The sequence below is a fragment of the Sus scrofa genome, chromosome 14 (assembly GCF_054392235.1).
Source record: "Sus scrofa isolate SSC_HxYL_T2T_F1_AM1 chromosome 14, Sscrofa_HxYL_maternal_Yorkshire_Landrace_v2.0, whole genome shotgun sequence".
NCBI lineage: Eukaryota > Metazoa > Chordata > Mammalia > Artiodactyla > Suidae > Sus > Sus scrofa.
Window position 1 is genome coordinate 129,989,008 of NC_139396.1, and position 24,179 is coordinate 130,013,186.

Consider the following 24,179-nt stretch of genomic DNA (forward strand, 5'->3'; position numbering starts at 1 on the left):
AATCCATGATTTTAGGAAAAAGATAACTATATGACAAAGGGAAGGATTAAGAAGATTTTTCAGATACTGTCCATAAGAGATTCTGAAACTTATGTTAAAATATCCAAGAGAATATCTCAACTCACTTTTCACATTAAATATTTTAAAAAATCTGTTATATTTCAAGACTCATCCATGATAATACATTTGTAAATTTACCTTAACTTCATAATATCTTGTAGTGTATGTTAAATCAAAATTAAGCCAAGTTCCACATTGAGTGCTTTTATTGCACTAATCAAGTCTTTCGGTATAAACTTATGGTTTGGAGTAAGTCTCTGATTAACTGCCTTTAATAAAAAATGAGCAATAAGAATACAAAATACAGATAAAACGTAAATACTTAACATAAAAGAAAAAAAATAAGGCAAAAAGAATTGGTGAAAACTTTCATAGCTTTAAGAACAATGACAAAGCTTTTAGCTAACAGGAACTGTGAGAAGAGCCTAAACATTTTTACATCCTTTGATTCAGTGATTTTACATCTAGCAAATTATTGTAAGACAGTTTTCAGATATGGGGGGGGGGAGGCAGGGACTGGGTATAAGAACACTCACTGTACCATTATTTAGAATACTAAAGACGCTTTGTACAAAGGTACCAAAACAAAGGATTACATGTAAACAGTGAAATTTATGAAGTTTTGGAGCTTTAGAAAAAATAATCTACCATCCTCTCTCCTTAGAAGAATTCAAAGAAACTAAATTCCTGGTTATTTTCTTGGAGAATGCTCAACTTCCCAAGATACCTAAGGGCTTTTGGGTCCTTTAACTGAGGGATGAAGAACCTGCATGGAAGCCTGACCCTTCAGGCTCTGCATTAGATCTCCACAGGTATATAAAACGTGTACTGTATTCTGATAAAATAGCTTGTAACTCTTAGATCAGAGCTGCCCAATAGAAATATAAGTCACATGGGCAACTTAAAATTTTCCAATAGCCACATTAAAAAATGTCAAACATTTGCTTGAAACTTACATTCACATATTTCTACAGAGAAAAGTACAACACTAAGTATGGATCACATTAGTCCCAATTCTCCTTATAAGATAGATAAGAAAATAATATGCATACTTCCTTTAAAGGATCTTTAAAAGATATAAATTAGGGTCCAAGTAGAGGATATTCAGTTGGCAACACAGTCCTCCACCTGCAATGAAAATAAACAACTACAATTATAACAAATAAATAAATAAAACAAAACAAATTTATTCAAGCCACTTCAACCATAGGACTTCATTCTACTTCCCATCCCATGCTACAATCCAGCTTTCAAACATTTTGGCTAGTGCTGCAATAACTTATGATTTTACTTGATGTGAAATGTCAGACATTTAATGTGATTACAGATACATTTTACTTACTTCACAAAGAATTTTAAGCCACTTATGACAGAAAATCAAGAACATGTAAACACTAAAAAATACAGACTATAAAGGCTGACTGAATTTCACATTAACCTTTCAGCTTCTAAGAAACAAAAGTTAAAAAAAGATAAACAATTTATATATTATATATTATAAAATATCAAAAAGAATCAGGGAATATAAAAAAGAAAACATTCTATTACTGAATTCTAAAAGAAATCAGTCATATGACTGGTCATGACATTTAACATGATTGGGCATGATGACTCAGTGAGTAATTCTTCAAGTAGTAGGTAATATAATCCAAATACATTAAGTCTCAAGTGGTTTAGCTTGATCCATTGGGAGGAATGGATGGACTGCAAGCCCTGAAATGATCTTCTGTAATAATGCTTCTTTTGGTCAAGCTTTTGAGAAAAAGTTTAAAAAAAAAAAGACAATTCTTGGAGTTCCCGTCATGGCGCAGTGGTTAACAAATCCGACTAGAAACCATGAGGTTGCAGGTTTGGTTCCTGCCCTTGCTCAGTGGGTTGACGATCCAGCATTGCTGTTGAGCTGTGGTGTAGGTTGCAGACTCGGCTCAGATCCAGCGTTGCTGTGGCTCTGGCGCAGGCCTGTGGCTGCAGCTCAGATTCGACCCCTAGCCTGGGAACCTCCACGTGCCATGGGAGCGGCCCAAGAAGTAGCAAAAAAGACAAAAAAAAAAAAGGCAATTCTGAATCCTATTCTCTCACAAGAATCTGATACGCTGGTGTTTTATATCATTTGTCAAGAGATGACAACTGCTAAAGCACAGCAATGAGGACCAAAACAGGCTTCAAAAAACAGCTGTTTATGACTCACAGACATGGAGAACAGACTTGCAATTGCCAAGGGGGAGAGGGAAGAAATGGGATGGACTGAGAGTTAGGGGTTAACAGATGCAAACTATTACGTTTAGAATGGATAGACAATAAGGTCCTACTATTGTTGCAGAAACTGCAAAAACTGTGGCAATGGAAGGAGACAAACAGCACTCGGAGATATGGAAAAGCAAGGTTTATTCAGCACCAGTGCGGGCTCAGAGGAGTCACCTCCAGAGTCTGAGCACCAGGTCTTTGTTCTCAGTAACTTTTATACACTACAAGGTCTTGATTCTCCCATGTAAGCATCCCGGACCTCCCCCCATCCCCGAGCAGACAGTGTTCCTCCCTAAGAAACCGAGCAAGCAAGGTTACAGAAGCGGAACTGATAAGCAATGTTGGGTACCTGATTAGCAGGGCTGCTGGCTTGGACATAGGGCACACAGTTGTTACGTTATTACAAGAAGGGTGGTATAGTGATAAGCATAGCTGGAAAGGCTTGCAGCTGCCTTCTTAGCCAAGGGGGGTTGTTCTTTAGTTAAAACTCTATTTCATTCCCCCCTCTTGGTGTTCAGGGTGCATCTGCACCCTTTAGAAATCATCATCAGTCATAATCCTTTGGTAGCCTCTGATAAGTAGCAGGTGGGAGGCCGTTTTTTTTTCAACCATGGTTTTTATAAAACCTTTTATAATATTTATCAGGAGAGGTACAAGGCAGGGAATAAGTAGGCAACCTGTGAGTATAACCATGGTTATTCCGACCATTGTCTTACTTTCTCCCAACCAAGAGAACCATTTACCAAAGAGACTGTCTGCATCCCATCCTTTCCAAGTTTGTACAGGTACATGGGCAAGTTTAGTCATGCGGTCAGCAATTTCCTTTACCACCTTTTCGGTGTCATCTATTTGTAGACAGCAATTACTTAAGTTAAATTTTCCACAAACCCCCTCCTTCAGAAGCAAGTAAATAATCCAAGGCCAAGCGATTTTGGTAGAATGCACTGTGCATTTTAGTTTGTTGTTGGGCCAATATAGTCAAGGCCCTTGCAGTGTCATTTGTTATAAGTTCCAAAACTGCCTGTAGTCTGATGATATGGTTCAGCATATAGATAGGGGTGCGATATCCCCAAGAGCCATCCTCTGCCCAGGTGGAAGGCCCATAATATTGAATTATCTGTTCTGGGGGCCATTCATCATCTTTCCAGTCTCCAATTTGGAGAGCCCTCCAGTTTCTCTGGGCACCCTGTGCCCTATATATAGGAACTCCCGGTTGCTCCCCTAGTGACAGCGGGAGCAGGAAGAAGGAAGGTCTGATTGTTCTCAGTACACATGCCCCAGCCCAATTCGGGGGGAGTATGGAATAGGCCATTTTCCCACAAATCCAATATAACCCCTTTGGTGCCTGCTACTGGATATTAGCACTGATATCTTCCCATGCTCGTCAGAGGTGGGAAAAGTTAGACAGGGGATTAGGCTTGGGCTCTGAGAGATTGGAGGATGGCCACCATTGAGTCCTTTGGGCAGTCAGATTATAATACCTTAGGCCTTAAACATGTTAGGCTTCCAACTGAAACATTAAACCATCCTCCCCGCCTCACCAGACAATTTCTCCCTATAATAGCAGTTCTGAGGAGCCATACCCCATTGGTGAGCTGGGGGTATGCAGTCTCATTATGAGGCTCTAATGGGTTCAGTTCTCTGGCTTGCCAAGGCCAGTGGTCTCCTGTGTTCGTTCCCCCGCATACATAACAAGTGGAGACCTTGAGAGTTTGTGCAATAGTTTCTGCCAGGGCTAAGAACAAGTTCTTAGTTGTGGCCAGAATGGGAGGTGGGGTGTTTCTTATCTCTTCATAAAAGGAATGAAAGATGCTGTGAGAGGCAGCTTGGAGCGCAAACGTGATTCTCTGGAAATGTAGCACAGCTCCAGGGTCAAGGCCTCTTCCATCAATGCGAATGCTTATTTTGAAACCCTCCTTCCATTTGGGCTCACTGGAATTGAAAATAGTGAAATTAACTGGGTTACAAGCTTTAGTCTGACAGTCTGGAGGGGCTGTACCTTTTTGAAGGAGAGCTGTTTTGTCTCCTTTATTTTAGGTTGCCCAGGCCACGCAGCTCCAGTAAGTGCATTTCTGGCAACCGCTCCAGGTGGTCCCCCAGCACATATATTTATGCTGGAGCCTATATTTTCTTTCCCATGATGGGCTTCCACATGGTCTAGTAGAAGTCCATGACCCATTCATAGCTTCACAGGCATCAAAAAATATTGATACTGGCAAATTGGTGTTGGTAATTTGGGTCCGATTAATTAGCTGCCCTGATTTATGAGAGCGCTGGACTTCTAACCATTCCTCAGTTGGTGAGTATCGTGGATCAAAGCAAGTATATTGGTCCCCCTGTTGACAGAATAAGTGGTCCTGTTGTGAGTACAACTTCCATGAATTTCTCCACAACAGGAGAAATGAGTGGAGTAAAGCAAAGTCCATGTAACCCCTTGATCTGATCGGGTCACTCAAATGCATGGGTCACATGAGGAAACGGATCCTGGCAGAACCAAAGGGGACCAGATTAACAGCAACAGGCAGCAAACATTCATGTTGGTCATAAGACAACAGTTTATAACAGTAAGAAAGTCTCTTGTGGAAGGGAGGTAAGGCAGTTTATTTTACCAGGCAGCCGATTCCTCAAGCTTCAGCCGTGCGTTGACTGACCAGCTTCCAGTGTGGTCAGAGCAGGGCTTTGAGATCGTCATCTCCTTCTCTGTATTGTCAGGCAAAGAGGTCTCTCCGGATCGAGGGCAGTCTCCCACTCTCCACGGTCGTCAGCTGGGCCAGACAGTTTAACTCTAGAATGATGGATTCAAGCATCTATTCCTGTTACTTTAAGAGCAGTGGGCGTGGTTAGAATTACAGTATAGGGGCCCTTCCATACCGGCCTCAAAGGCTCCTTTTTCCAGTCCTTTTTCCACACCTGGTCCCCCGGCTTGTGGGGGTGTACTGTTATACCTAAGGACACAGGTATTCTGTCTGTGACCCATTTATGTATCTGAGAAATAGTGAGCCCCAGTCCTTGTAATTGTTTATGTAATTCCAAGTCTCCCAACTCTTTGGTGTTTCCTTTTAAACTGATTCGTGGAGGTGGCCTCTCATATCAGATTTCAAATGGCAAGAATCCTATTCCTGCTCAGGGTGAGCATCTCACTTTTAGGAGGGCCACCGGCAACATGTCTATCCAGGGCAAGCCAGTTTCCTGACATAACTTTGCCAGTGTCTGTTTAAGGGTTCGGTTCATGCATTCTACTTTCCCTGAACTTTGAGGGCAATAAGCAGAATGTAGTTTCCATTGGATCTGTAAAGCTTTTGCCACCTGTTGTACTGTTTCAGCCACAAACGCCAGTCCGTTATTTGACCCAATGGTCAGAGGCATCCCATATCTGGGAATAATGTCTCTCAGGAGTGCCTTGGTTACTTCCCTTGCCTTTTCAGTTTGGGTAGGGAAGGCTTTTGCCCATCCTGAAAAAGTACAGATAAAAACTAGTAAATATTTGTACCCCTCACTAGGGGTGACCTCAGTGAAGTCCACTTTTATATCCTAAAATGGGGGCAATCCACAGTGTTGTGCCCCAGCTGGTCTGTGGGGCCCCTCGCGGGCATTATTCTGTAAACAGGTTATGCATCTTTGGGAGACAGAGGAGCAGAGTGCAGGAAGATGAGCAATGAGATAGTACCAGCCCAGTAGGGTCTCTAAGGCAGTTTTGCCCATGTGGGTTAGCTCATGTTGGTGGTGGACTAGTCTGTAGGCCAGCTGTTCTGGAACGTAAACTCGGTGGTCCCGTGTGACCCACCATCCCATTTTAGTTTAGTTCCTGCTTCCTCCCTTATCCATTTTTCTTCCTCTGGAGAACATCTGGGGATAGCTGGCACTTCTGGGGCCAGCAAGACCTTAGGTTTGTCTGGCTGATGTCCCTGGGCTGCCTGTCTGGCAGCTGCATCAGCACTACGGTTTCCTTTTGTCACTGGGTCATCTCCCTTTTGGTGGCCTTTACAGTGGATAACTGCAACTTCTTTAGGTTCCCATACTGCCTCTAGGAGCTTTAAGATTTCAGCCTGGTTTTTAATTCCTTTTCCTTCAGCAGTGAGGAGCCCTCTTTCTTTATATAAGGCTCCATGGACATGTAAAGTTGCAAAGGCATATTGTGAGTCGGTATAGATATTAACTCGCTGGTCTCAACTGAGTTCCAGTGCTCTGATTAGGGCCTATAATTCTGCTCTCGGTGCTGACCAGCCTTGAGGAAGCACCTCTGCTTCTATCACTTTTAAGTCAGATACCACAGCATATCCTATCATCCTTTTTCCATCCTCCAAAAAGCTGCAGCCATCAGTATATAAAACCAGGTCAGGATTTTGGAGTGGTTTATCAGTCAAGTCAGGCCTGCGGGAAAACACCTCATCTAGTACCTCCAGGCAGTAATGGTCTGGGGGCCCCACTCCATCTGGCAGAAAAGTGGCTGGGTTCATACAACCTCCAGTTTTACCCGTGGACTTTCACATAGTAACCCTTGATATTGAGTCATTCGTGCATGTGTGAGCCAATGGTGGCCCCTTGTATCCATTAGGGTTACAACTGAGTGCGGGACTTTAACATTGAGGTTTTGTCCCAGGGTCAACTTGTCAGCCTCTCTCACCAACAAGGTGGTAGCTGCCAGTGCTAGGAGGCAGGGAAGCCATCCGGCTGCAACTGAGTCAATTTGTTTAGACAGATATGCCACTGGCCTCTGCCAAGGCCCAAATTTTTGAGTTAAGACTCCCATAGCCATCCCATTTTTCTCATGAACAAAAAGGTTACATTCTCTGGTTACATCAGGAAGTCCCAAGGCTGGAGCCTCAGTGAGTTTGGTTTTGATTGTCTGAAATGCTGCCTCCTGGCTTGGTCCCCATTCAAGGGGAGCCTTTTTTATTCTCCTTTTAGAGCCTCATACTGAGGCCTGGCCAAGTCTGAAAACCCGGGGATCCATATCCGGCAGAATCCTGCTGCCCCTAGGAACTCACGAACCTTCTGGCAGGTGGTAGGGACAGGAATGGCACAAACTGCCTGCTTTCTTTCAGTCCCCAGCATTCGTCGGCCCTGCATGATGTTGAAGCCCAGATACTTGACTTGTTTTTTGCAGATTTGTGCCTTTTTCTTTGATACCTGATACCCTGCCTCCATCAGTAGGGAAAGGAGAGCTCTTGTTCCTTCTAGGCACTGAGCCTCCGTGGTGCCAGCCAGTAAGAGGTCGTCAACATACTGTAGCAAAACACAGCCCAGTTTTTGTCCAGGAAATTCAGCCAGGTCAGCGGCTAGGGTGCCGCTAAAAAGAGTAGGAGAGTTTTTGAATCCTTGTGGGAGTCTAGTCCAGGTGAGCTGTTCCTTTGTCCCTGTATGTGGATTTTCCCATTCAAAAGCAAACAAGGGCTGACTGGCAGGTGCCACGCAGAGGCAGAAAAAGGCATCTTTTAAGTCCAGGCAAGTAAACCACTCAGCAGTGGAGGGGATCAGCCCTAGCAGGGTATACGGGTTAGGGATGGATGGGTGTTATGTGACTGTTGCTTCATTTATGGCTCTCAAGTCCTGTACTGGGCGGTAGTCCCGTGTTCCCATTTTTTTCACGGGCAGTAAAGGGGTGTTCCAAGGGGACTGACATTTTATTAACAGTCCATGCTGAAGCAGCCTATCCAGGTGAACCTGGATTCCCAGTCGAGCTTCTCTGGGAATCGAGTATTGCCGTAGCTTTACCGGTTGAGCTCTGGGTTTTAGATCAACCAAGACAGGAGCGTGGCATTTTGCCAGTCCTGGTGGGTTTCCTTCAGCCCAAACCAATGGGTATTTAGTCTCTAGTTCTGGGGGAATGGTCCCCATTTCTGAAGGGGAAGAGTACAAGCGCCATTCCTCTTCCCTTTTAACAGCAAGAGCCATGATTAAAGGAGGGGGGGGGGTTCTGTCAATTTAATTTGGGCTGATCTGTCAGTAGAAAAGGAAATTTGTGCCCCCATTTTAGCCAGCAGGTCTCTTCCCATCAGGGGAACTGGGCAGTCAGGCAGGTAAAGAAATTCATGTATTATTTCATGGCCTCCTAACCGACATCGTCGAGGACCGCAGAAGGGTCTGTGGGTTTGGTTACCTGTGGCCCCAACAATGGTGGTTTCTTTCCCCGAGAGGGGAGCCACAGGTTGTGTAACCACAGAAAGTTCGGCACCTGTGTCAACCATAAAGTCTATGGGGTGGCCCCCTACTTGAATTCTGACCATAGGCTCTTGGGGGCCCAGTTGGAGAGAGCTTGGTCCCCACTAATCAGACTCAGCTAGGCGGATCAGGTTGGTGCTGAATGGCTCAGATCAGTACTGGCTAGGTGAGGCCTTGGTCTTTTTCTCAGGACGGTTGGGGCATTCATTTTTCCAATGTCCCTTTTCTTTGCAGTAAGCGCATTGGTCATGTTCCAGGGGACTCCTTTTCCCTGGCCTTGTGCCTTGTCCCCTATGGGAAGGTCCCACTGGGGGCACCGGTTTTGACAGGGCAGCTGCCATAAGAGTCACTTTTTGTTTCATTCTCTTTTCTGCATCATGGCGGGCCACCTGGTCTCAGTTAATAAAAACCTTGTTGGCTACTTCCAATAGTTTAGTGGCATTCTCTCCTGCAAATCCTTCTAATTTCTGTAGCTTTTTACGGATATCTGATTGGGCTTGTCCCACAAAGGCAGCATTTATCATCCGTTGGTTCTCAGGGGACTCGGGATCAAAAGGGGTGTAGGTTCGGAAAGCCTCACATAGTCTCTCATAGAATTTGGCTGGGCTTTCATTTGGCTCTTGTAGTATCTCACTGATCTTAGCTATATTAGTGGGCCTTTTAGCCCCAGTTTTTGCCCCCTGTAGGAAGGCCTGTCGGTACCTCTCTGGGTTACGTTCCCCTTCTTCAGTGTCATAGTCCCAGTGGGGGTTTTCTTCTGGGAAGACTTCCCTCACCCAGTTTGCCAAGTCTGCTCGACTCCCTGCATTGGCCTGAAGCCATTTTTGGGCTTCTGTTACAATTTGCCAGCGCTCTTTAGTGTCAGAGTAAAAAGGAGTTGCCAGCAGTCTATCCAGGTGGGACAGTGTTTCTGGAAAATGAATTCTAAGATATCAATCAGCGCCTGAGGCTTTTCAGAATATGAGGGAGTATGGTGTTTCCAGTTGAGGAGATCAGCAGTGGAAAAGGGCTGGTAATAATAAAAACGTCCCCCCTCTTGTATGGTCCCTTCGGGGGCGACTTGCTGTGGTCCCCGTGTCTCCCGTAAGGGCATTTGCAATGCTGGAGTGGCTGCTCCCTGAGCTGACTGGAGACACCTGCTCATAGGTTCTGGAGAATCTGGCTGCGGGGGTGATATCGCCTCGGGAACTTCAGAAGCAGAAGGAGGAGGAGAAACAGAAGGCGGTGGGCTATCTTGCACCTGGGGACCTTCGGCTCCTGGAGGTGGGGCCGGCAGCACATAAGGTGGTGGCATAGGGGGCGAGTCCTCAGGTTCCCCTTGATAAATAGGTGGCACCTTTTTTTTGAGACAAGGTTTTCTTCTTGGACTGGGCTTCTAGCACCCTACACTGTCCCTGGTCTGTGGTGCAGAACTGAACCCATGGGGGCCTCAAATAGGCAATTTCCAACCATTGATCAATATACAGAAATTGGTCTGGATGTCCAGGGTCTCCTGTTATAACATTATATACTGCTGTAACTGTGAACACATCTAAGGTCCCTTCCGGAGGCCAGCCAACACCAAAGGAGGGCCACTCTAGGGTACAGAGGGTACACAGTTTTCCAAGACTCAGTTTAACACCATAATCTCTAGAAAATCCTTTCTTAAAATTCTTAACCATATACTCTAAGACAGTGGGCTTGGAAGCCGAATTGTGTGAAGTCCCACCCTGTGCCGGTGACGCAAGACAAACACTGAGGACAAGGCCTCAGGTAACAATCGCTTCGTCTGTCTGACCGCTCCCCCGGAGGAGATATTTCAGGCGCCTCTTAGCATAGGTGGGACTGTATAAACCCCAATGTCAGGATCCCCCCGAAGAGGGCCACCATAAGCCATATGAGGGTCGCCACGGAACTGCAGGTTAGGACTCACTCTGGCTCCGTAGTCCAAAGACGGTGGAGCACGGGCTCTCATTCTCTCCAGTCTCTCTCTCTCTCTCTCTCTCTCTCTCTCTCTCTCTCTCTCTCTCTCTCTCTCTCTCTCTCTCTCACACACACACACACACACACACACACACACCCCAGAACTGACAAACCTCCCGATCCCAAGGGACCAAACCCTGACCTGAGTGACCCTTTGGTCACTGAGAGGTGATCAGTCTCTCCTTCCACCGTATGGCGGGTCCTGACTTGGGTAGATGTCCCCGGGGACTCACCAGTCCGAGTCCTGTCCAGGAACCTGTTTCCACTCTCCTTCTGAGTCCGTTCGGGAAGCGGTGTGGGCCAAGGCCAGCACGGTCCGAGTGAGGGTCTGGATCCGGAAAAATGGCCGCTGCATGCTATCCACCTGTCACGGGGCCGGCAACCGTGGCCTCCCCCGGTTCCCTGACAACGGTTGCACAAGAGGCCAGCTCGGTTGTCGGCTTCCCAGCCAACGCACCAAAAATGTTGCGGAAACCACAAAAACTGTGGCAATGGAAGGAGACAAACAGCACTCGGAGATATGGAAAAGCAAGGTTTATTCAGCACCAGTGCGGGCTCAGAGGAGTCACCTCCAGAGTCTGAGCACCAGGTCTTTGTTCTCAGTAACTTTTATACACTACAAGGTCTTGATTCTCCCATGTAAGCATCCCGGACCTCCCCTCATCCCCGAGCAGACAGTGTTCCTCCCTAAGAAACCGAGCAAGCAAGGTTACAGAAGCGGAACTGATAAGCAATGTTGGGTACCTGATTAGCAGGGCTGCTGGCTTGGACATAGGGCACACAGTTGTTACGTTATTACAAGAAGGGTGGTATAGTGATAAGCATAGCTGGAAAGGCTTGCAGCTGCCTTCTTAGCCAAGGGGGGTTGTTCTTTAGTTAAAACTCTATTTCACTATAGCACAGGGAACTATATCCAATCTCCCAGGATAGACCATGATGGAAAATAATATATCGAAAAAGAATGTGTGTGTGTGTATATAATATATACACACACACACACACATATAGAATAACTTTGCTGTACAGCTCACTGTAAATCACCTATAAAAAAATTTAAAAACAGCTGTTTGTGATTCAGAATTAAATAATCACTGTGTGTGGAATGTTTTTAAAAATGTAATTTTAGAGTTGTTCTTAACAGTTTCAACTTGGATGACTGCACAGATACTAGCTTCATTAGAAAATAGGAAATACAGAGAGAATAAGTTTTGTAAGGCAAAGTTGGTTTTGAATTCCACACATTCTGCGTGTTTTGGACACTAGGTTAAAGAGGCCATAGACAATCTGGACCATAGCTAAAGCATCTGGGCTAAGGATAGATTTGGGAACAATTATCCTACAGATGGTGGTTGAAGCTATGATACTGCCCAAGAGAACAATATGAAATGAAAAGAGAAAAGGATCACGGAGAAAACTCAAGAGAGCAACAATTAGGGCAGAAGAGGAAGAGTTTTGGTTTGTGTTTTGTTCTTTGCTTTGTTTAGATTAACTTGATCATGTTTATATGCCAAAGAGCTATAAAATTCCAGAAAAAGCTATTAGAGGAAGCCCCCGGGAGAATTGGTACAGAAAATTTTAAGTAGTGTAAGAGATGGGAGAAGAAGAGTAGAAACTTATGTTAGCAAACCTTAGGAAGGCAAGTTCAAGACAGCAAAGTGGTCTACAGAGCAAAGTGCACTTAAGAGGTCTAAGACCAGCCTTAGCAATTAGCCAGTCTCTGGTGGCATAATAGGCGATAGAAGCCAGAATATTATAGGTGGAGGAGTTAAATAGGTTGCTGAGGATGGGGAAAGCTTACATTTTCTGTAAGTCTGGCTGTAAAGGAGAGGAAATGATAAAATGAAAAGACACCTGACACTTAGGAGAGGTGGGGTCGGGTAGTGATAAACTGGAGCACTGGACAACTGGAGAGGCTTTCTCTTCATAGCAAAGACAGCTGCAAATCACTACTGACTACAGATTTTTATGTGAAGTCTCCTGGCCTTTAAATAACAGCAACTTAAAAACAGAACTGAATCAAAACACTTTGGCAGGTGAGATTTGACCCACTAGTCTGAAACATCTGCTGGATATCTATGTTGCTCTTCTCCCTTAAACACATAAATTTCTCTTTAAACTTAAATATATTTAGGGTTGATTACCCCTGTAAACTAAAAACTGTCTACTATTAAAGCTCAAATCCTACACTGCTTCTCCTGAGCCTGTGCATTCTTTGGGTCTCTCCGCACTCTGGTATAGTTACATCTTATTAAATATGTATATGTATTTTTATAAACACGGACCAATGCATAATAATAACTCCAGATGCTAAGTGAACTTAACACCAAAGACTACTGATTATTTGCACATGCGCACTCTATAACGCTGCTATTTAAGGGAAGTATTTCTAGGCTTTTATCTTTCTCCACTATCACTTGTTCCTAAATTTCTAAACTAGAAGAGCCCCGTGGAATGCTCCACATATGGGGAAAGTTGCAAAAATTCATGATGGTCTGATACCCACCTGTTGGGGATAGTGTTCTTCACCATGATGGGAGAGGAGAGGGGCCCTTACGACCCCTGGCCATACTGCTCTCAGGTCTTTTACAGAACGGCCTCCGGGGAAGGGGCGGCTAGTGGGGCACACACACAGTCAGTGATCAAAGCCCGTGGCTCCCGCGAGGCGCACTAAGAGGGGACCAGAGCAAGAGTGACACGACTCCGAAGCCTCAATTCGAGCCACACGCGCAGGCCCTCCGGAGTCATAGCGCAGTCACAGCGCTCAGAAGATTCGCGAAGGCACGCTCCACCCTCCCTCGCGACCAGGGCTGACTGAGAGCCCGCACAGCGCATGCTCCTGGACCACCTTGACTTGAAGCTCCAAGGAGCGAGCGCGAGGCGGACGGCAGGCGTGAGGGCGCAGGTCAGGAGCGGTGCGGGCGGTTGGTGACCTCTCAGAGTCCGCGGCGGAACGTACGTCGTGCGTTCGTTGCCCAGAGCAAAAGTGCAGTGTCCATCCAGGTGAATGTCTTACGGCCCCTTAAAACCTCTCGACCCTTGCCTGTCAGGATCTCCACTATTTTGTCTGGTTGGAGCCTTACTTTGTGAAGGAAGCCAGCTGGGTGCCCCGCAACCAGGGCCAGGCTCGCAGGGGCCCCTGGGACTTGTAGTTCCTAGAACCTGGCCACCCATAAGCCATCCCCTTTGGGAGTTTATGAGGACCACGCCATTGCACAGCATTTGGGGGCAGTGCTTGATTTGCTTCGAATCCAGGTCCAAATTATTTCCTGAGTTACTACCGTGTGTTAACACTGTGCTAGGATTGGCGGATGGTAGATGAAATCATGCCCCAGCCCTCGCCCTCACTTTACGGTAAGCAGAAAGTGAGCCTGCAAGGTAGAATATAATGAACAGAAATTACATGTTATTAGTGCTAGTGGAGAGTAGCAAAGGACCAGAGTCAGAAAAAAACTTCCAGGAAGATGAGGGTTTTGAATCAGGCTTTGAAACGTGGAATGCTCTAGATTAGGGGAAAATTGCAAAAATCAAAGGATGGAAGTGGCAGAGAATATAAAGAAAAATTTGATCTGGTATAGTTGAAGGTTTATTTTGGAGAGTGGCAAGTAGGGCTTAGGTGGGGAAGTAGGCACAAGGATCTTTTGGCCTCACAGAAGGTGCTTCTGTTTTGAGTTTCTCTTCAGCAGAGACTAAATATGGGCACTGAGGTACATCTTCAGGTTTAAATAAAAGATAACATCACAGGACTTAATTGTGTCCAGTTTCTGGACCTCATGGCCCTTGTTACTCTATGAATGAATACATTTTTATTAATCCTGTGATGAACTTGTGGGTAGCAAAATTACATTGCATTGTGTGTTAGGTATAATCTTTCAAAACAAACTACAGTTTCTATAATTTGTTTTGTCACTTATTTAGTTTTTATATATCAGAAGTCTCAAGGGAAATGGACTCAATATATCTTGACCTCTGGAAGTGAGTGTGATGATTTCAGACTTAGTACTGAGAACAATGGATGATTTAGTTTTGATATCTTTCAAAGACATGTATACAGTCACAGATTAGAAAGTCCTTTTTTGTCAGGCCATCAGTTCCTCGTTTTTCATTTTAGAAAATAAAATCATAGTTAACTGTAAGATACTATGTTTCAAACTGGATTTTGTACTGAATTCAGTGCTGGCCTATGCCACAGCCACAGCAACTCAGGAACCAAATCGTGTCTGCCACCTGCACCACAGCTCACAGCAATGCTGGATCCTTAACCCACTGAGCGAGGCCAGGGATTGAACCTGCGATCTCATGGGTAAAAGTTGGGTTCATTACCGCTAAGCCACCATAGGAACTCCCACAGTTTAGTATTTTTAATCATCTTTTGGACCTCTCACCCTGATGCCCTGTAGAGATCTATAAGCAGCCTCTGAAAACTGAACTCATTAATCCCTTTCCCAACTATCTTCCTATTTTGACAGTATTCAAAATGATACTACCTCTCGGTTACTCAAGCCAAAAACCTGAGGGTCTTTGATTCCTCCTTCACTTTGTCCTGCATATCTAATTGCTCACCAAATCCTGTGAATTCTGCCTTTTAAGTGAATCTTTCCCCACCTTACATTCCTACTTCCATTTTTGGATTCAGATTTCCAGCATCTCTCATGAGAACCATTATAATGGCCTCTTAGCCAGTCTTCCTGCCTCTACAGAATAGCTCTATGTTTAATCAGATTTTTTTCTTGCTGTGAAGTTTTATAGTTTTTATGAAGGGTTGCCACATATTTTCACCGAAGTTATTCCTAGGTATTTTGAAAAAATTTTGTATTGCTGTTATGAAAATGATTTTTTCTATTAGCATTAGGAAAGCTATTAACTTTGTCAGATATTCTCCGGTATTCTGTGACTTACCAACTTTCTCATTAAATCTAAAGTTTTCTGATTGAGTGTTTGGAGTTTCTGTGTATAAAACCTACCCTCTACAAACAATGATAATTTTGTTTTCTCCCTGCCAGTAGTGTTACCTCTTACTCTTTTACATATCTTATGCACTAACTAGAATTTCTATTTATTAATAAGATGATCAACTACTAAATACTAAAGGCAATAGCATGTTTCTTTGTTTAGTTTTTGGTTAAATTAAAAAATTTGAATAGCATACTTTCAAGTATCAAAATAGTTGTTTTCTTTCAGTAGTATGTCATTCTTAAGAATGTTTCTTATTTATTTAGAAAGTGGAAATGAAAGAGGCATCATGAAAAAGATTTCAAAGAGAAAAGAAGATATTTTTAGAAAAGTAAGGAATTATTGAGATTATATGGATTTTGATTATACTAAATAGTTCAATTATAAATGTAGGATAATCTTGAAAAAAATGTGGTATCTTTGGTTCTATATACAAGTCATACAGTTCATATGTTTAAAAATAATGAAAATTTAGGGATGAGTTATACCCTGGTCTGTCAATTATGTAATAAAGAGTGTTAGAGGTGAGACATTTTTATATTTACTTATTTATTCCCTTATTTAAACATTAATTTTTTATCTGTTCTCTCAGCCAGCCAGCATTCCATTATCTGCTTGGTAAAAACAAACAAACAAAAAAAACCAAAAAAAAAACCCCAAACTTTTTCTTTTATTTTAAGTCAATAAGTGAAACATTTTTAGGACTGATTATCTATATGTTGCCTAGAGTAACTCCAATTAAGATTCGTATTTTAGGAGTTCCTGTCATGGCACAGTGGTTAACGAATCCGGTCTTGCCGTGAGCTGTGGTGTAGGTTGCAGACGCGGCTCGGATCCCGTGTTGCTGTGACTCTGGCGTAGGCCGGTGGCTACAGCTCCGATTGGACCCCTAGCCTGGGAACCTCCCCATGCCGCGGGAGCAGCCCAAGAAATAGCAAAAAGACAAAAAAAAAAAAAAAAAAAAAAAAAAAAGATTCGTATTTTATTGCTGCCTTCTACACAGAAATGGGAAGCTATGAAAAGTGTATCCAGGATGCTGAATGAAATTATTGTGAACCAAAGGAGACTTCTATCAATCACTTACTGGAGTTGATGTTCCATCACACCTTCAAGGGTTGCTGTCCCCTTGGTCAAGAGTAAAATTCGGTATTTTTAATTTTGTCGAGGCAGATACTGAAGGTTTAGTAAGAACAGAACATCTGGGAATTTGGGACTCGCAGATGCAAACTATTATATATAGGATGAATAAACAACGAGGTCCTATTATAGCACCTCGTTGTTTATATAGTATAGCACAGGAACTATATGCAGTATCCCATGATAAACCATAATGGAAAAGAATATGAAAAATTATATATATCATATATGCTTATATATACTTATTAATATATATATATGAATGAATCACTTTGCTGTACAGCAGAAAATAACACATTATAAATAAGCTATATTTCATTAAGATAATAAAAAAAAGAACAGAACATTTTAGTTCACATTGACCTTATTCAGTAGTTCTTAAGTGTGGTACAAGAGACCACTGGTGGATTTGGGAATTTTCAGAAACTCTCTAGACTAGGCTGTCATTGTGATCATGTCAATGCCCTGCTTTTGCTTTTGACATGAATCTATGTGTTTTTAGTGTGGTTGGAAATCTGATGTGTGTCTGCTTGCCCTTCCCACTGCAACTGCACATTAGTTTGGTTTAGCATGTATAGTTGTTATTTGAGGCATCTTTTGTGTTCTTTTAAACTTAAGTGAAAAAAAACTTATCCATATTGTCTAAAAAAGAGTTTAACATAACTAGTATGGTTGAATTTTAGAATATTGAGGTTAAAAAGTGGTAAAAGAGGAGTTCCTGTCATGGCTCAGTGGTTAACGAATCCGACTAGGAACCATGAGGTTGCGGGTTTGATCCCTGGCCTCGCTCAGTGGGTTAAGGATCCGGCGTTGCCGTGAGCTGTGATGTAGGTTGCAGATGCGGCATGGATCCTGCATTGTTGTGGCTCTGGCGTAGGCTGGCGGCTACAGCTCTGATTAGACCCCTAGCCTGGGAACCTCCATATGCCGCGGGAGTGGCCCAAGAAATGGCAAAAAGACAAAAAAAATAAAAAATAAAAAAATAAAAAGTGGTAAAAGATATTGAGTTTTTTATCATTTACTTATATATATATTTTTTTCTAATGTACAGCATGGTGACCCAGTTACACTTACATGTATACATTCTTTTTTCTCACATTACGATACTGAGTTTTTGATAATGGTAGGACATTCAATTAGAAATACCAGTCGACAACTAGAAATATGGGATTCAGGAGCGCAGTCAAGGTTGGAGAAAGATTTGGGAAGCCATGGGCATCTATGCACTCTCCAAAGCCTTGGAATGTGCCCACATTTAAGCTATGAGAAGTGTGACCAATGAGGGATACAGGGACCAAGTGGCCAGAGAGGCAGAAGGATAAAGAACAAGGACTTTGAAAGTTTTTAGAAAGTTATCAGATGCTACAGAGTACTTGAGCAATAGCTAACCTTGATGTAGTGTTGACTTTCAAAGTATTTTCATATGCTTGATCTCATTTGACCCTTCTAAAAGGTATATGAAGGCACTATATGAACACTAAGAACTAATGACTGAATTTTATCATTAAAAGTTTCTTTTTGATATTACAGAGAGCAATTTCCTAATTTAGAAGTCTGCCATAGGAGTTCCCATCAAGGCTCAGGGGAAAAGAATCTGACTAGTATTGATGAGGATGCAGGTTAGATCCCTGGCCTTGCTCAGTGGGTTGAGGATCCGGCGTTGTCGTGAGCTGTGGTATAGGTCGCAGACGCGGCTTGGATATGCGATGAAAAAAAAAAAAAAAAAAAAGTCTGCCATGTATAAAGAGCTAATACCCATTTGATAAAAGGATGAAATTTAAGAAAACGGGCAAAGGATATGAATTGGCATTTTATTTTATTTTACTTTATTTTTTATTTTTTTGTCTTTTTAGGACTGCACCTGTGGCATATGGAGATTCCCAGCATAGGGGTGGAATCAGAGCTACAGCTGCTGGCTTATGCCACAGCCACAGCAACACCAGATCCAAGTCTCATCTGTGACCTACACTCAGTGCAGCTCATCGCAACACCGGATCCTTAACCCACTGAGTGAGGGCAGAGATTAAACCTGCATCCTCTTGGATACTAACTAGTTGGATTTGTTTCTGCTGTGCCACAACAGGAACTCCAAAAATGAGGTGACTTTCGAAGGGCTGATGAACATATGAAATGCCAAAACAAAAAGAGCAAGGTAACCCTTCCCCCACTTTTTTTTTTTTTGCAGATTTCGAAAGATGCAGATAACATTGCTGTAGAAGAAAATATAGACAAGCATCTTCAAAAAGGTTTGCAATAAGTATACCACAATTCTGATAACTGTTGTACCTTATTTTCCAAAGATATAAATGATTAATCCTATCCCAGGGTTTCATTTGGGAAATTTCTTAATGGGATGAATTCAAACAGAAACTAACCTTCCTACGTATTACAAGTGGGCATAAGGAAATACATGCTAAAGTCAATGCAAGTAATAAAACTAAGTTTTGTTTTCTCTCTCTCTCTGCAAACGTGGCGAATTCACTAGTTCTTGAGACTGTGTTAGGCCATAACAATACATAGATACAGAACCTGCTACAGAAAGCTCCAGATCTCAGGGAGAAAAATATGTAAATAATGGTTGACCCATGTTTCATTCATCCAGCAAGTATTTATTTATTTATTTTTTTATTTTTTTATTTTCCCACTGTACAGCAAGGGGGTCAGGTTATCCTTAGATGTATACATTGCAATTACAGTTTTTCCCCCACCCTTTGTTCTGTTGCAACATGAGTATCTAGACATAGTTCTCAATGCTATTCAGCAGGATCTCCTTGTAAATCTATTCTAGGTTGTGTCTGATAAGCCCAAGCTCCCGATCCCTCCCACTCCCTCCCCCTCCCATCAGGCAACCACAAGTCTCTTCTCCAAGTCCATGATTTTCTTTTCTGAGGAGATGTTCATTTGCATCCAGCAAGTATTTATTAAACACCTACTCTGTGCTGTCTGTCATTTTAAATTCTGGGAATCAAGTATAAACAAACCAGCTAATAATTTTTATACCATGGAATACTGTAGCTAAGAATGAAGATTCTCATGACCTGTACTGATTTAGCTGTATGTTTACCCTTTATTTCTGCCATTTTGTATTTAACCTTTAACTACTCAAGGGCAGGGAGAAGAAAAATGCAAGGCAAAATGACCCCTAGGGCCCCCACTGTCTACTCTACCTAGGACTATATAACCCCTGACTTTCTCAGCCTATGTGGTAGATCATCTGGTAGATGAGCAGAAAATAACATGGACTTGGAGTGCCTTCAACAGCTGGAGCCTTCTTTATGCCCAGCAAGGCTATTTCATTTCCTCTAAGATCTAGCAGAGATGGGGATTGGAACTATTATACTGACTTTACAAAACTGACTTAAGTAGTTAAAATGGTGCTTGGAGACTTATTTCTCCTTTTTTTCAGATTCCTTCCTCCTCAGTTTAATCAAGTTGAAGTAACCTGGCTTTGATAGTTGTATATTTTGTAGACTGTAGAGCAGTTTACATAGAATATTACTGTTCTCATGGATTTTTTTCCCTAAAAGGAAAAAGGTGAAGGTTTGCTTATTTAAGCCTTTTTTTTTTTTTTTTTAAGGGGCACACCCACGACATGGGTGTTCCCAGGCTAGCGGTCTAATCGGAGCTGTAGCTGCCGGCCTTGCCACAGCCACTGCACCCCAGCATCTGAGTTACATCATCGTAACTCATGGCAGTGATGGATCCTTAACCCACTGAGCAAGGCTGGGGATCGAACACATGTGCCCATGGATACTAGTTGGATTCCTTACCACTGAGCCATGAGGGGAACTCAAAAGCCTTTTTTTTTTTTTTTTTTTTTTGGCCTGACTACAAAATTCAGCCCTTATTACGCTTGAGCATTTATCCCAGATGGAAAAGGGGGAAGTTCTAAGCTCTGTTTTCTACATTCTAGGCGCTCATGGGACAATGATGACTCAAGTCTTCATAATTGTCCATAGTGATCCAAAGAAATGCATGCTGTTTAGCTATTTAATAAGAACTTTTAATGCTATTGCTGTTTAATTATATTGTAAGAAAGTGTCATAATCTTTGTATTATGTTGACTTCTTGATAGATTCAAATATAGAAGAAAATCAAAACATAATAGAAACTCTGAGAGGCAAAGTAAGAGAAAAGCTAAAAAGTGCCAAGGTAATGCTTAGTTTTTCTTGCCTATTTTCAAAGTTACTGTTTATCCAAAGTGTCATGATAAACTTTTCTTTGTCAAAAGAGCCACAATTCAATTTTAATATAGCTCCTTAAATCCAAAAAGTTTCAAGTTCTTTTCCATGCTTTTTGTTTCGAACCTAAAGCCAAGAAAAGTTAAGTAATTTGGTTATGGTCACTTTATATTTCAAATCTCAGGAGAAAACATGTATATACTTTTTAAAAGAAAACATTAAAGAGTCTTTGTTTTTATCCATTTTGGGCAAAAGGCTTATGAGTGTGATTATATCTCTATCTCTGAAGATTAAATTTTCCATTCTGTTTATTTACATTGTGTTTCAGGTCAATCAAGGTGAAAAATCTTCAACTCGGCTGCTCATTGATGACAAGATATATCAGTGGTCTCAGGTGAATAGCTTCTTAAAAAACTTTTTAAAACAGCTTTATCGAGGAGTACTTTTCATAGCAAAAATTCACCCGTTTTAAGCGTATGTTTCAATGCATTTTAGTAAACTTACAGAATTATGCAATCAACACGATAATACAATTTTAGACCATTTTTGTCACTCCAAAAAGATCTTTCACACCAGTTTCAGTCACTCCCTATCTCTACTTGACATTTTTATCCTAAAAAATTATAAAAATATTATAGGTGATCCCCAGCTTACAGATTTTGTTCTAAAATGGAATGTGTAAACACATACTTGAAACTTGAAATGACAACTCATATTTGGGAGGAATTGTATTATTTAGGGTAAAGGCTAAGCAGCTTTAACAAAAAGATTCAAAGTAAAATGTCCTAAGCTAGAAATTTTATTTCTCTCTGGTGTAATAGACAAATCGTCCAGGTTGCCAGGAGAGCTCTGCCATCTTCAGCACTTGGTTTCCATCTCTGAGTGCAGTGGCAAAGCTCCAGTGTCTTCATTTGCTGGCCAGAGGGAAGAGGAGGGAAGAATATAGCATTGCAGATTGGTCTCTTACAGGACAAGACCTGCAGTAGAACACATTATTTCTGCAACAAAATTTCATTCTTTTTGTGGGCAAATAGTACTCCATTGTGTTTTTTGTGTGTGTATGTATAAATCTGCTCTGTCCATTCACCTACTGATGGGCACTTAGGTTGTTTCCATATCTTGGCTATTGGATATAGTTTGAAGTAATTTATTGTTTTGTTTTTGTTTTTGTTTGTCTTTTTAGGACCATACTGCAGCATATGGAGGTTCCCAGGCTAGGGGTTTAATCAGAGCTGTAGCTGCTACAGCCACAGCAACGCTGGATCTGAGCCGCATCTGTGACCTACACCACAGCTCATGGCAATGCCTATCCTTAACCCACTGAACAAGGCCAGGGATCAAACCCCCAACCTCATGGTTCCTAGTCGGATTGGTTAACCACTGCTCCACGACGGGAACTCCCGATTTTTTTTTTTTTTTGTCTTTTCAATTTATTGGTTTTTAATTGCAGTCACCAGAACCTTAAAAACAAAACAAAATATGAAAATAATTTATGAATCAGATTCAAAGTTAAATATAAATAGTCTCTCCTACTGGTCTTTGTTCTTAAATAAGATAACAGTTACTATTACCATATTATAGAAAAGTATTTCTTTCCCTTAAAAGCAGAAAGTGTTCATTCCAACACTGACTACAGTTTACCACTGTTTAATCCACAGACTGAAGTCTCACTGGATAAAGGTCTTTCATTTTTCATTCAGAGTGATGAAGAAGACTCAGCTTTAGACCAGTCTGCAGAGCAGGTTGGATTTGTTCCCCTTCCTCCCTCATCCAAATTCTCAGGAAAAATAGGCATAGAATAAAAATATTTGATGGGAGATGAAATTTTTATTATTGAGCTGCCTTCTCTCTGAATTGAGATGCTGTTCGTAAATTAATGATTCCTAACATTTACTGAGTGCTTAGTGGATGCCCAGTGCTATACTGAATGTTTAACATGGATTGCATCATTCAGTCCTCATAATAACCTGTGAGACAGGCTTTATTATCACCTGTCTTTCATAGGTGAGGAAACGAGCACACAGGGTAAGAATTGATAGAGCTGAGAAGTATGGGCTGTTGGCTCCAAAGCCTGTGTTTTCTTTTGTTCTTCCCGTTCTTCTCTCCACATGTCCCGCATTGTTTTCCATAATCTCTCTTACTCTTCATTGAGTCTCCATTCTTCATCCCTCCTAGTCCAATCCCAGACCCTTCTAATTTCTGTCATTTCTTCCTAGTTCCTCTCAAACTCCTTACCCTTGTAATTCTCTGCTGCCCTTTCCTCCAGTAACAATCTCTGTCTCTCCCCATCTCCTGACTTGTCAGTCTCATTGGTCTTCCCTCTCCTCCTGTTCCTCTGACCTTTCTCCAATTGCTCTCTGCCTTCAAATATATCCACAGTTTCCTTGAGCCCCCTTCCTGTTCCCAGTGCGCTACCTAATACTTCTGACACCTCTCAGTCATTTCCAGATCCTTCAGGGCCCCCTGAGTCCCTCTTGGATCCCCATTTGCCTTCCTACTTGCTTCTCAGTTCTCCCATTCCCCTTGCTTTGTATCCTGCTTCAGTTTTTTCATTCTTTTTTTTTTTTTTTTTTTTGCTATTATTGTTCCACAGAAAAGAGCCTTATCTTTTAAAAAGCGAACAAAATATATACATTATAAAAACTTAATGCACAAAGCATGAGGAAGAAAATAAAAATCATGTGAAATGCCACTGCTCTGAGATGAACCACCATTATCCTTTTTCTTACCTTTCTCCATGCGTTTACCCATATAAGCACACACAGGCTTTTATATAGTATAGCAATTCCATTGTTCCAATTGCTCAGCCAAACCTTGGTGTCTTCCTTGGATCCTCTTTTACTCACATGCCTCGTATCCAGTTTGCCACAAATCCTGTTGGTTCTACCTTCAAAGTATTCCAGAATCCGACCCATTTTTCACCACCTCCTCTGACACAATCCTAGTCTAAGCCACTGTAACCTTTCATCCGAATCATCACCGTAGTCTCCCTCTAGTTTTACTGTTATCCCAACCGTCTCTTTGCTGTGCCATGCAGTGGTCAGAGTGATGGTGTTAGAATCTAAGACAGACCCTTCTCTTAACACCTTCTGATGGTTTCCCATCTTACTCAGAATAAAAGCCAAAGTCCTTATAGGGGCTTCCAAGGCCGACATGACCTGGTCCCCTTGGAACCTCTATGACTTCCTTTATCACTACTTTTCCCTTCTCCCACCCAACTCCAGTGACACTGGCTTCTTTCCTGTTCCTGCCTCAGGGGCTTTGTGCCTTTTAACTGTCTAGAAAGCTCTGCTCTTATCCTTATGCTCTCTCCCTCCCAGTTTGCCACAAACTGGATCTCTGTTCAAATGACACATAATTAAAAATACTGTGCCTGACAACCCTATCTAAAAGAGTACATCCCCCACCTTCAATCCCAGTATTCTCAGCTGCTTGTCTTGCATCATTTTTTTTATGATGCTCAAAATCACTGCCTCTCATGTA

General features: G+C 42.3%; 1 protein-coding gene and 1 long non-coding RNA gene across 9 annotated transcripts in view; one reads left to right on the forward strand and one right to left on the reverse strand.

The window, feature by feature from the left end:
• Nucleotides 1-248: 248 nt before the first annotated feature.
• On the reverse strand, nucleotides 249-11,012 carry LOC146397007 (uncharacterized). 3 transcript variants are annotated; one of them, XR_014826710.1, is made up of 3 exons: nucleotides 10,662-11,012; nucleotides 4,914-5,123; nucleotides 249-1,188 (listed from the first exon to the last, which is right to left on the reverse strand). It is a non-coding gene; the product is annotated as an uncharacterized LOC146397007 (long non-coding RNA). The 3 variants fall into 3 exon arrangements; XR_014826711.1 differs by lacking the exon at nucleotides 249-1,188 and having other exon boundaries at nucleotides 2,429-5,089; XR_014826709.1 differs by lacking the exon at nucleotides 249-1,188 and having other exon boundaries at nucleotides 2,429-5,123.
• Nucleotides 11,013-13,266: 2,254 nt separating this feature from the next.
• The window catches only part of CC2D2B (coiled-coil and C2 domain containing 2B), a 95,766-nt gene continuing 84,853 nt past the window's right edge, over nucleotides 13,267-24,179 (forward strand). For 3 of the 6 annotated variants that reach the window (XR_014826661.1, XR_014826662.1, XR_014826664.1), the window contains exons 1-6: nucleotides 13,267-13,428; nucleotides 15,645-15,709; nucleotides 18,701-18,761; nucleotides 20,591-20,667; nucleotides 21,025-21,090; nucleotides 22,355-22,438. Coding sequence is in view for 1 of the 6 variants with exons in the window: in XM_084994975.1 (XP_084851101.1) it covers nucleotides 13,737-13,779; nucleotides 15,645-15,709; nucleotides 18,701-18,761; nucleotides 20,591-20,667; nucleotides 21,025-21,090; nucleotides 22,355-22,438 (396 nt within the window). In the remaining 5 variants the exon portion in view is untranslated. Of the gene's footprint in view, nucleotides 13,780-15,644; nucleotides 15,710-18,700; nucleotides 18,762-20,590; nucleotides 20,668-21,024; nucleotides 21,091-22,354; nucleotides 22,439-24,179 lie in introns of all 6 variants that reach the window. The other 3 variants (XR_014826660.1, XM_084994975.1, XR_014826663.1) reach the window with 3 other exon arrangements.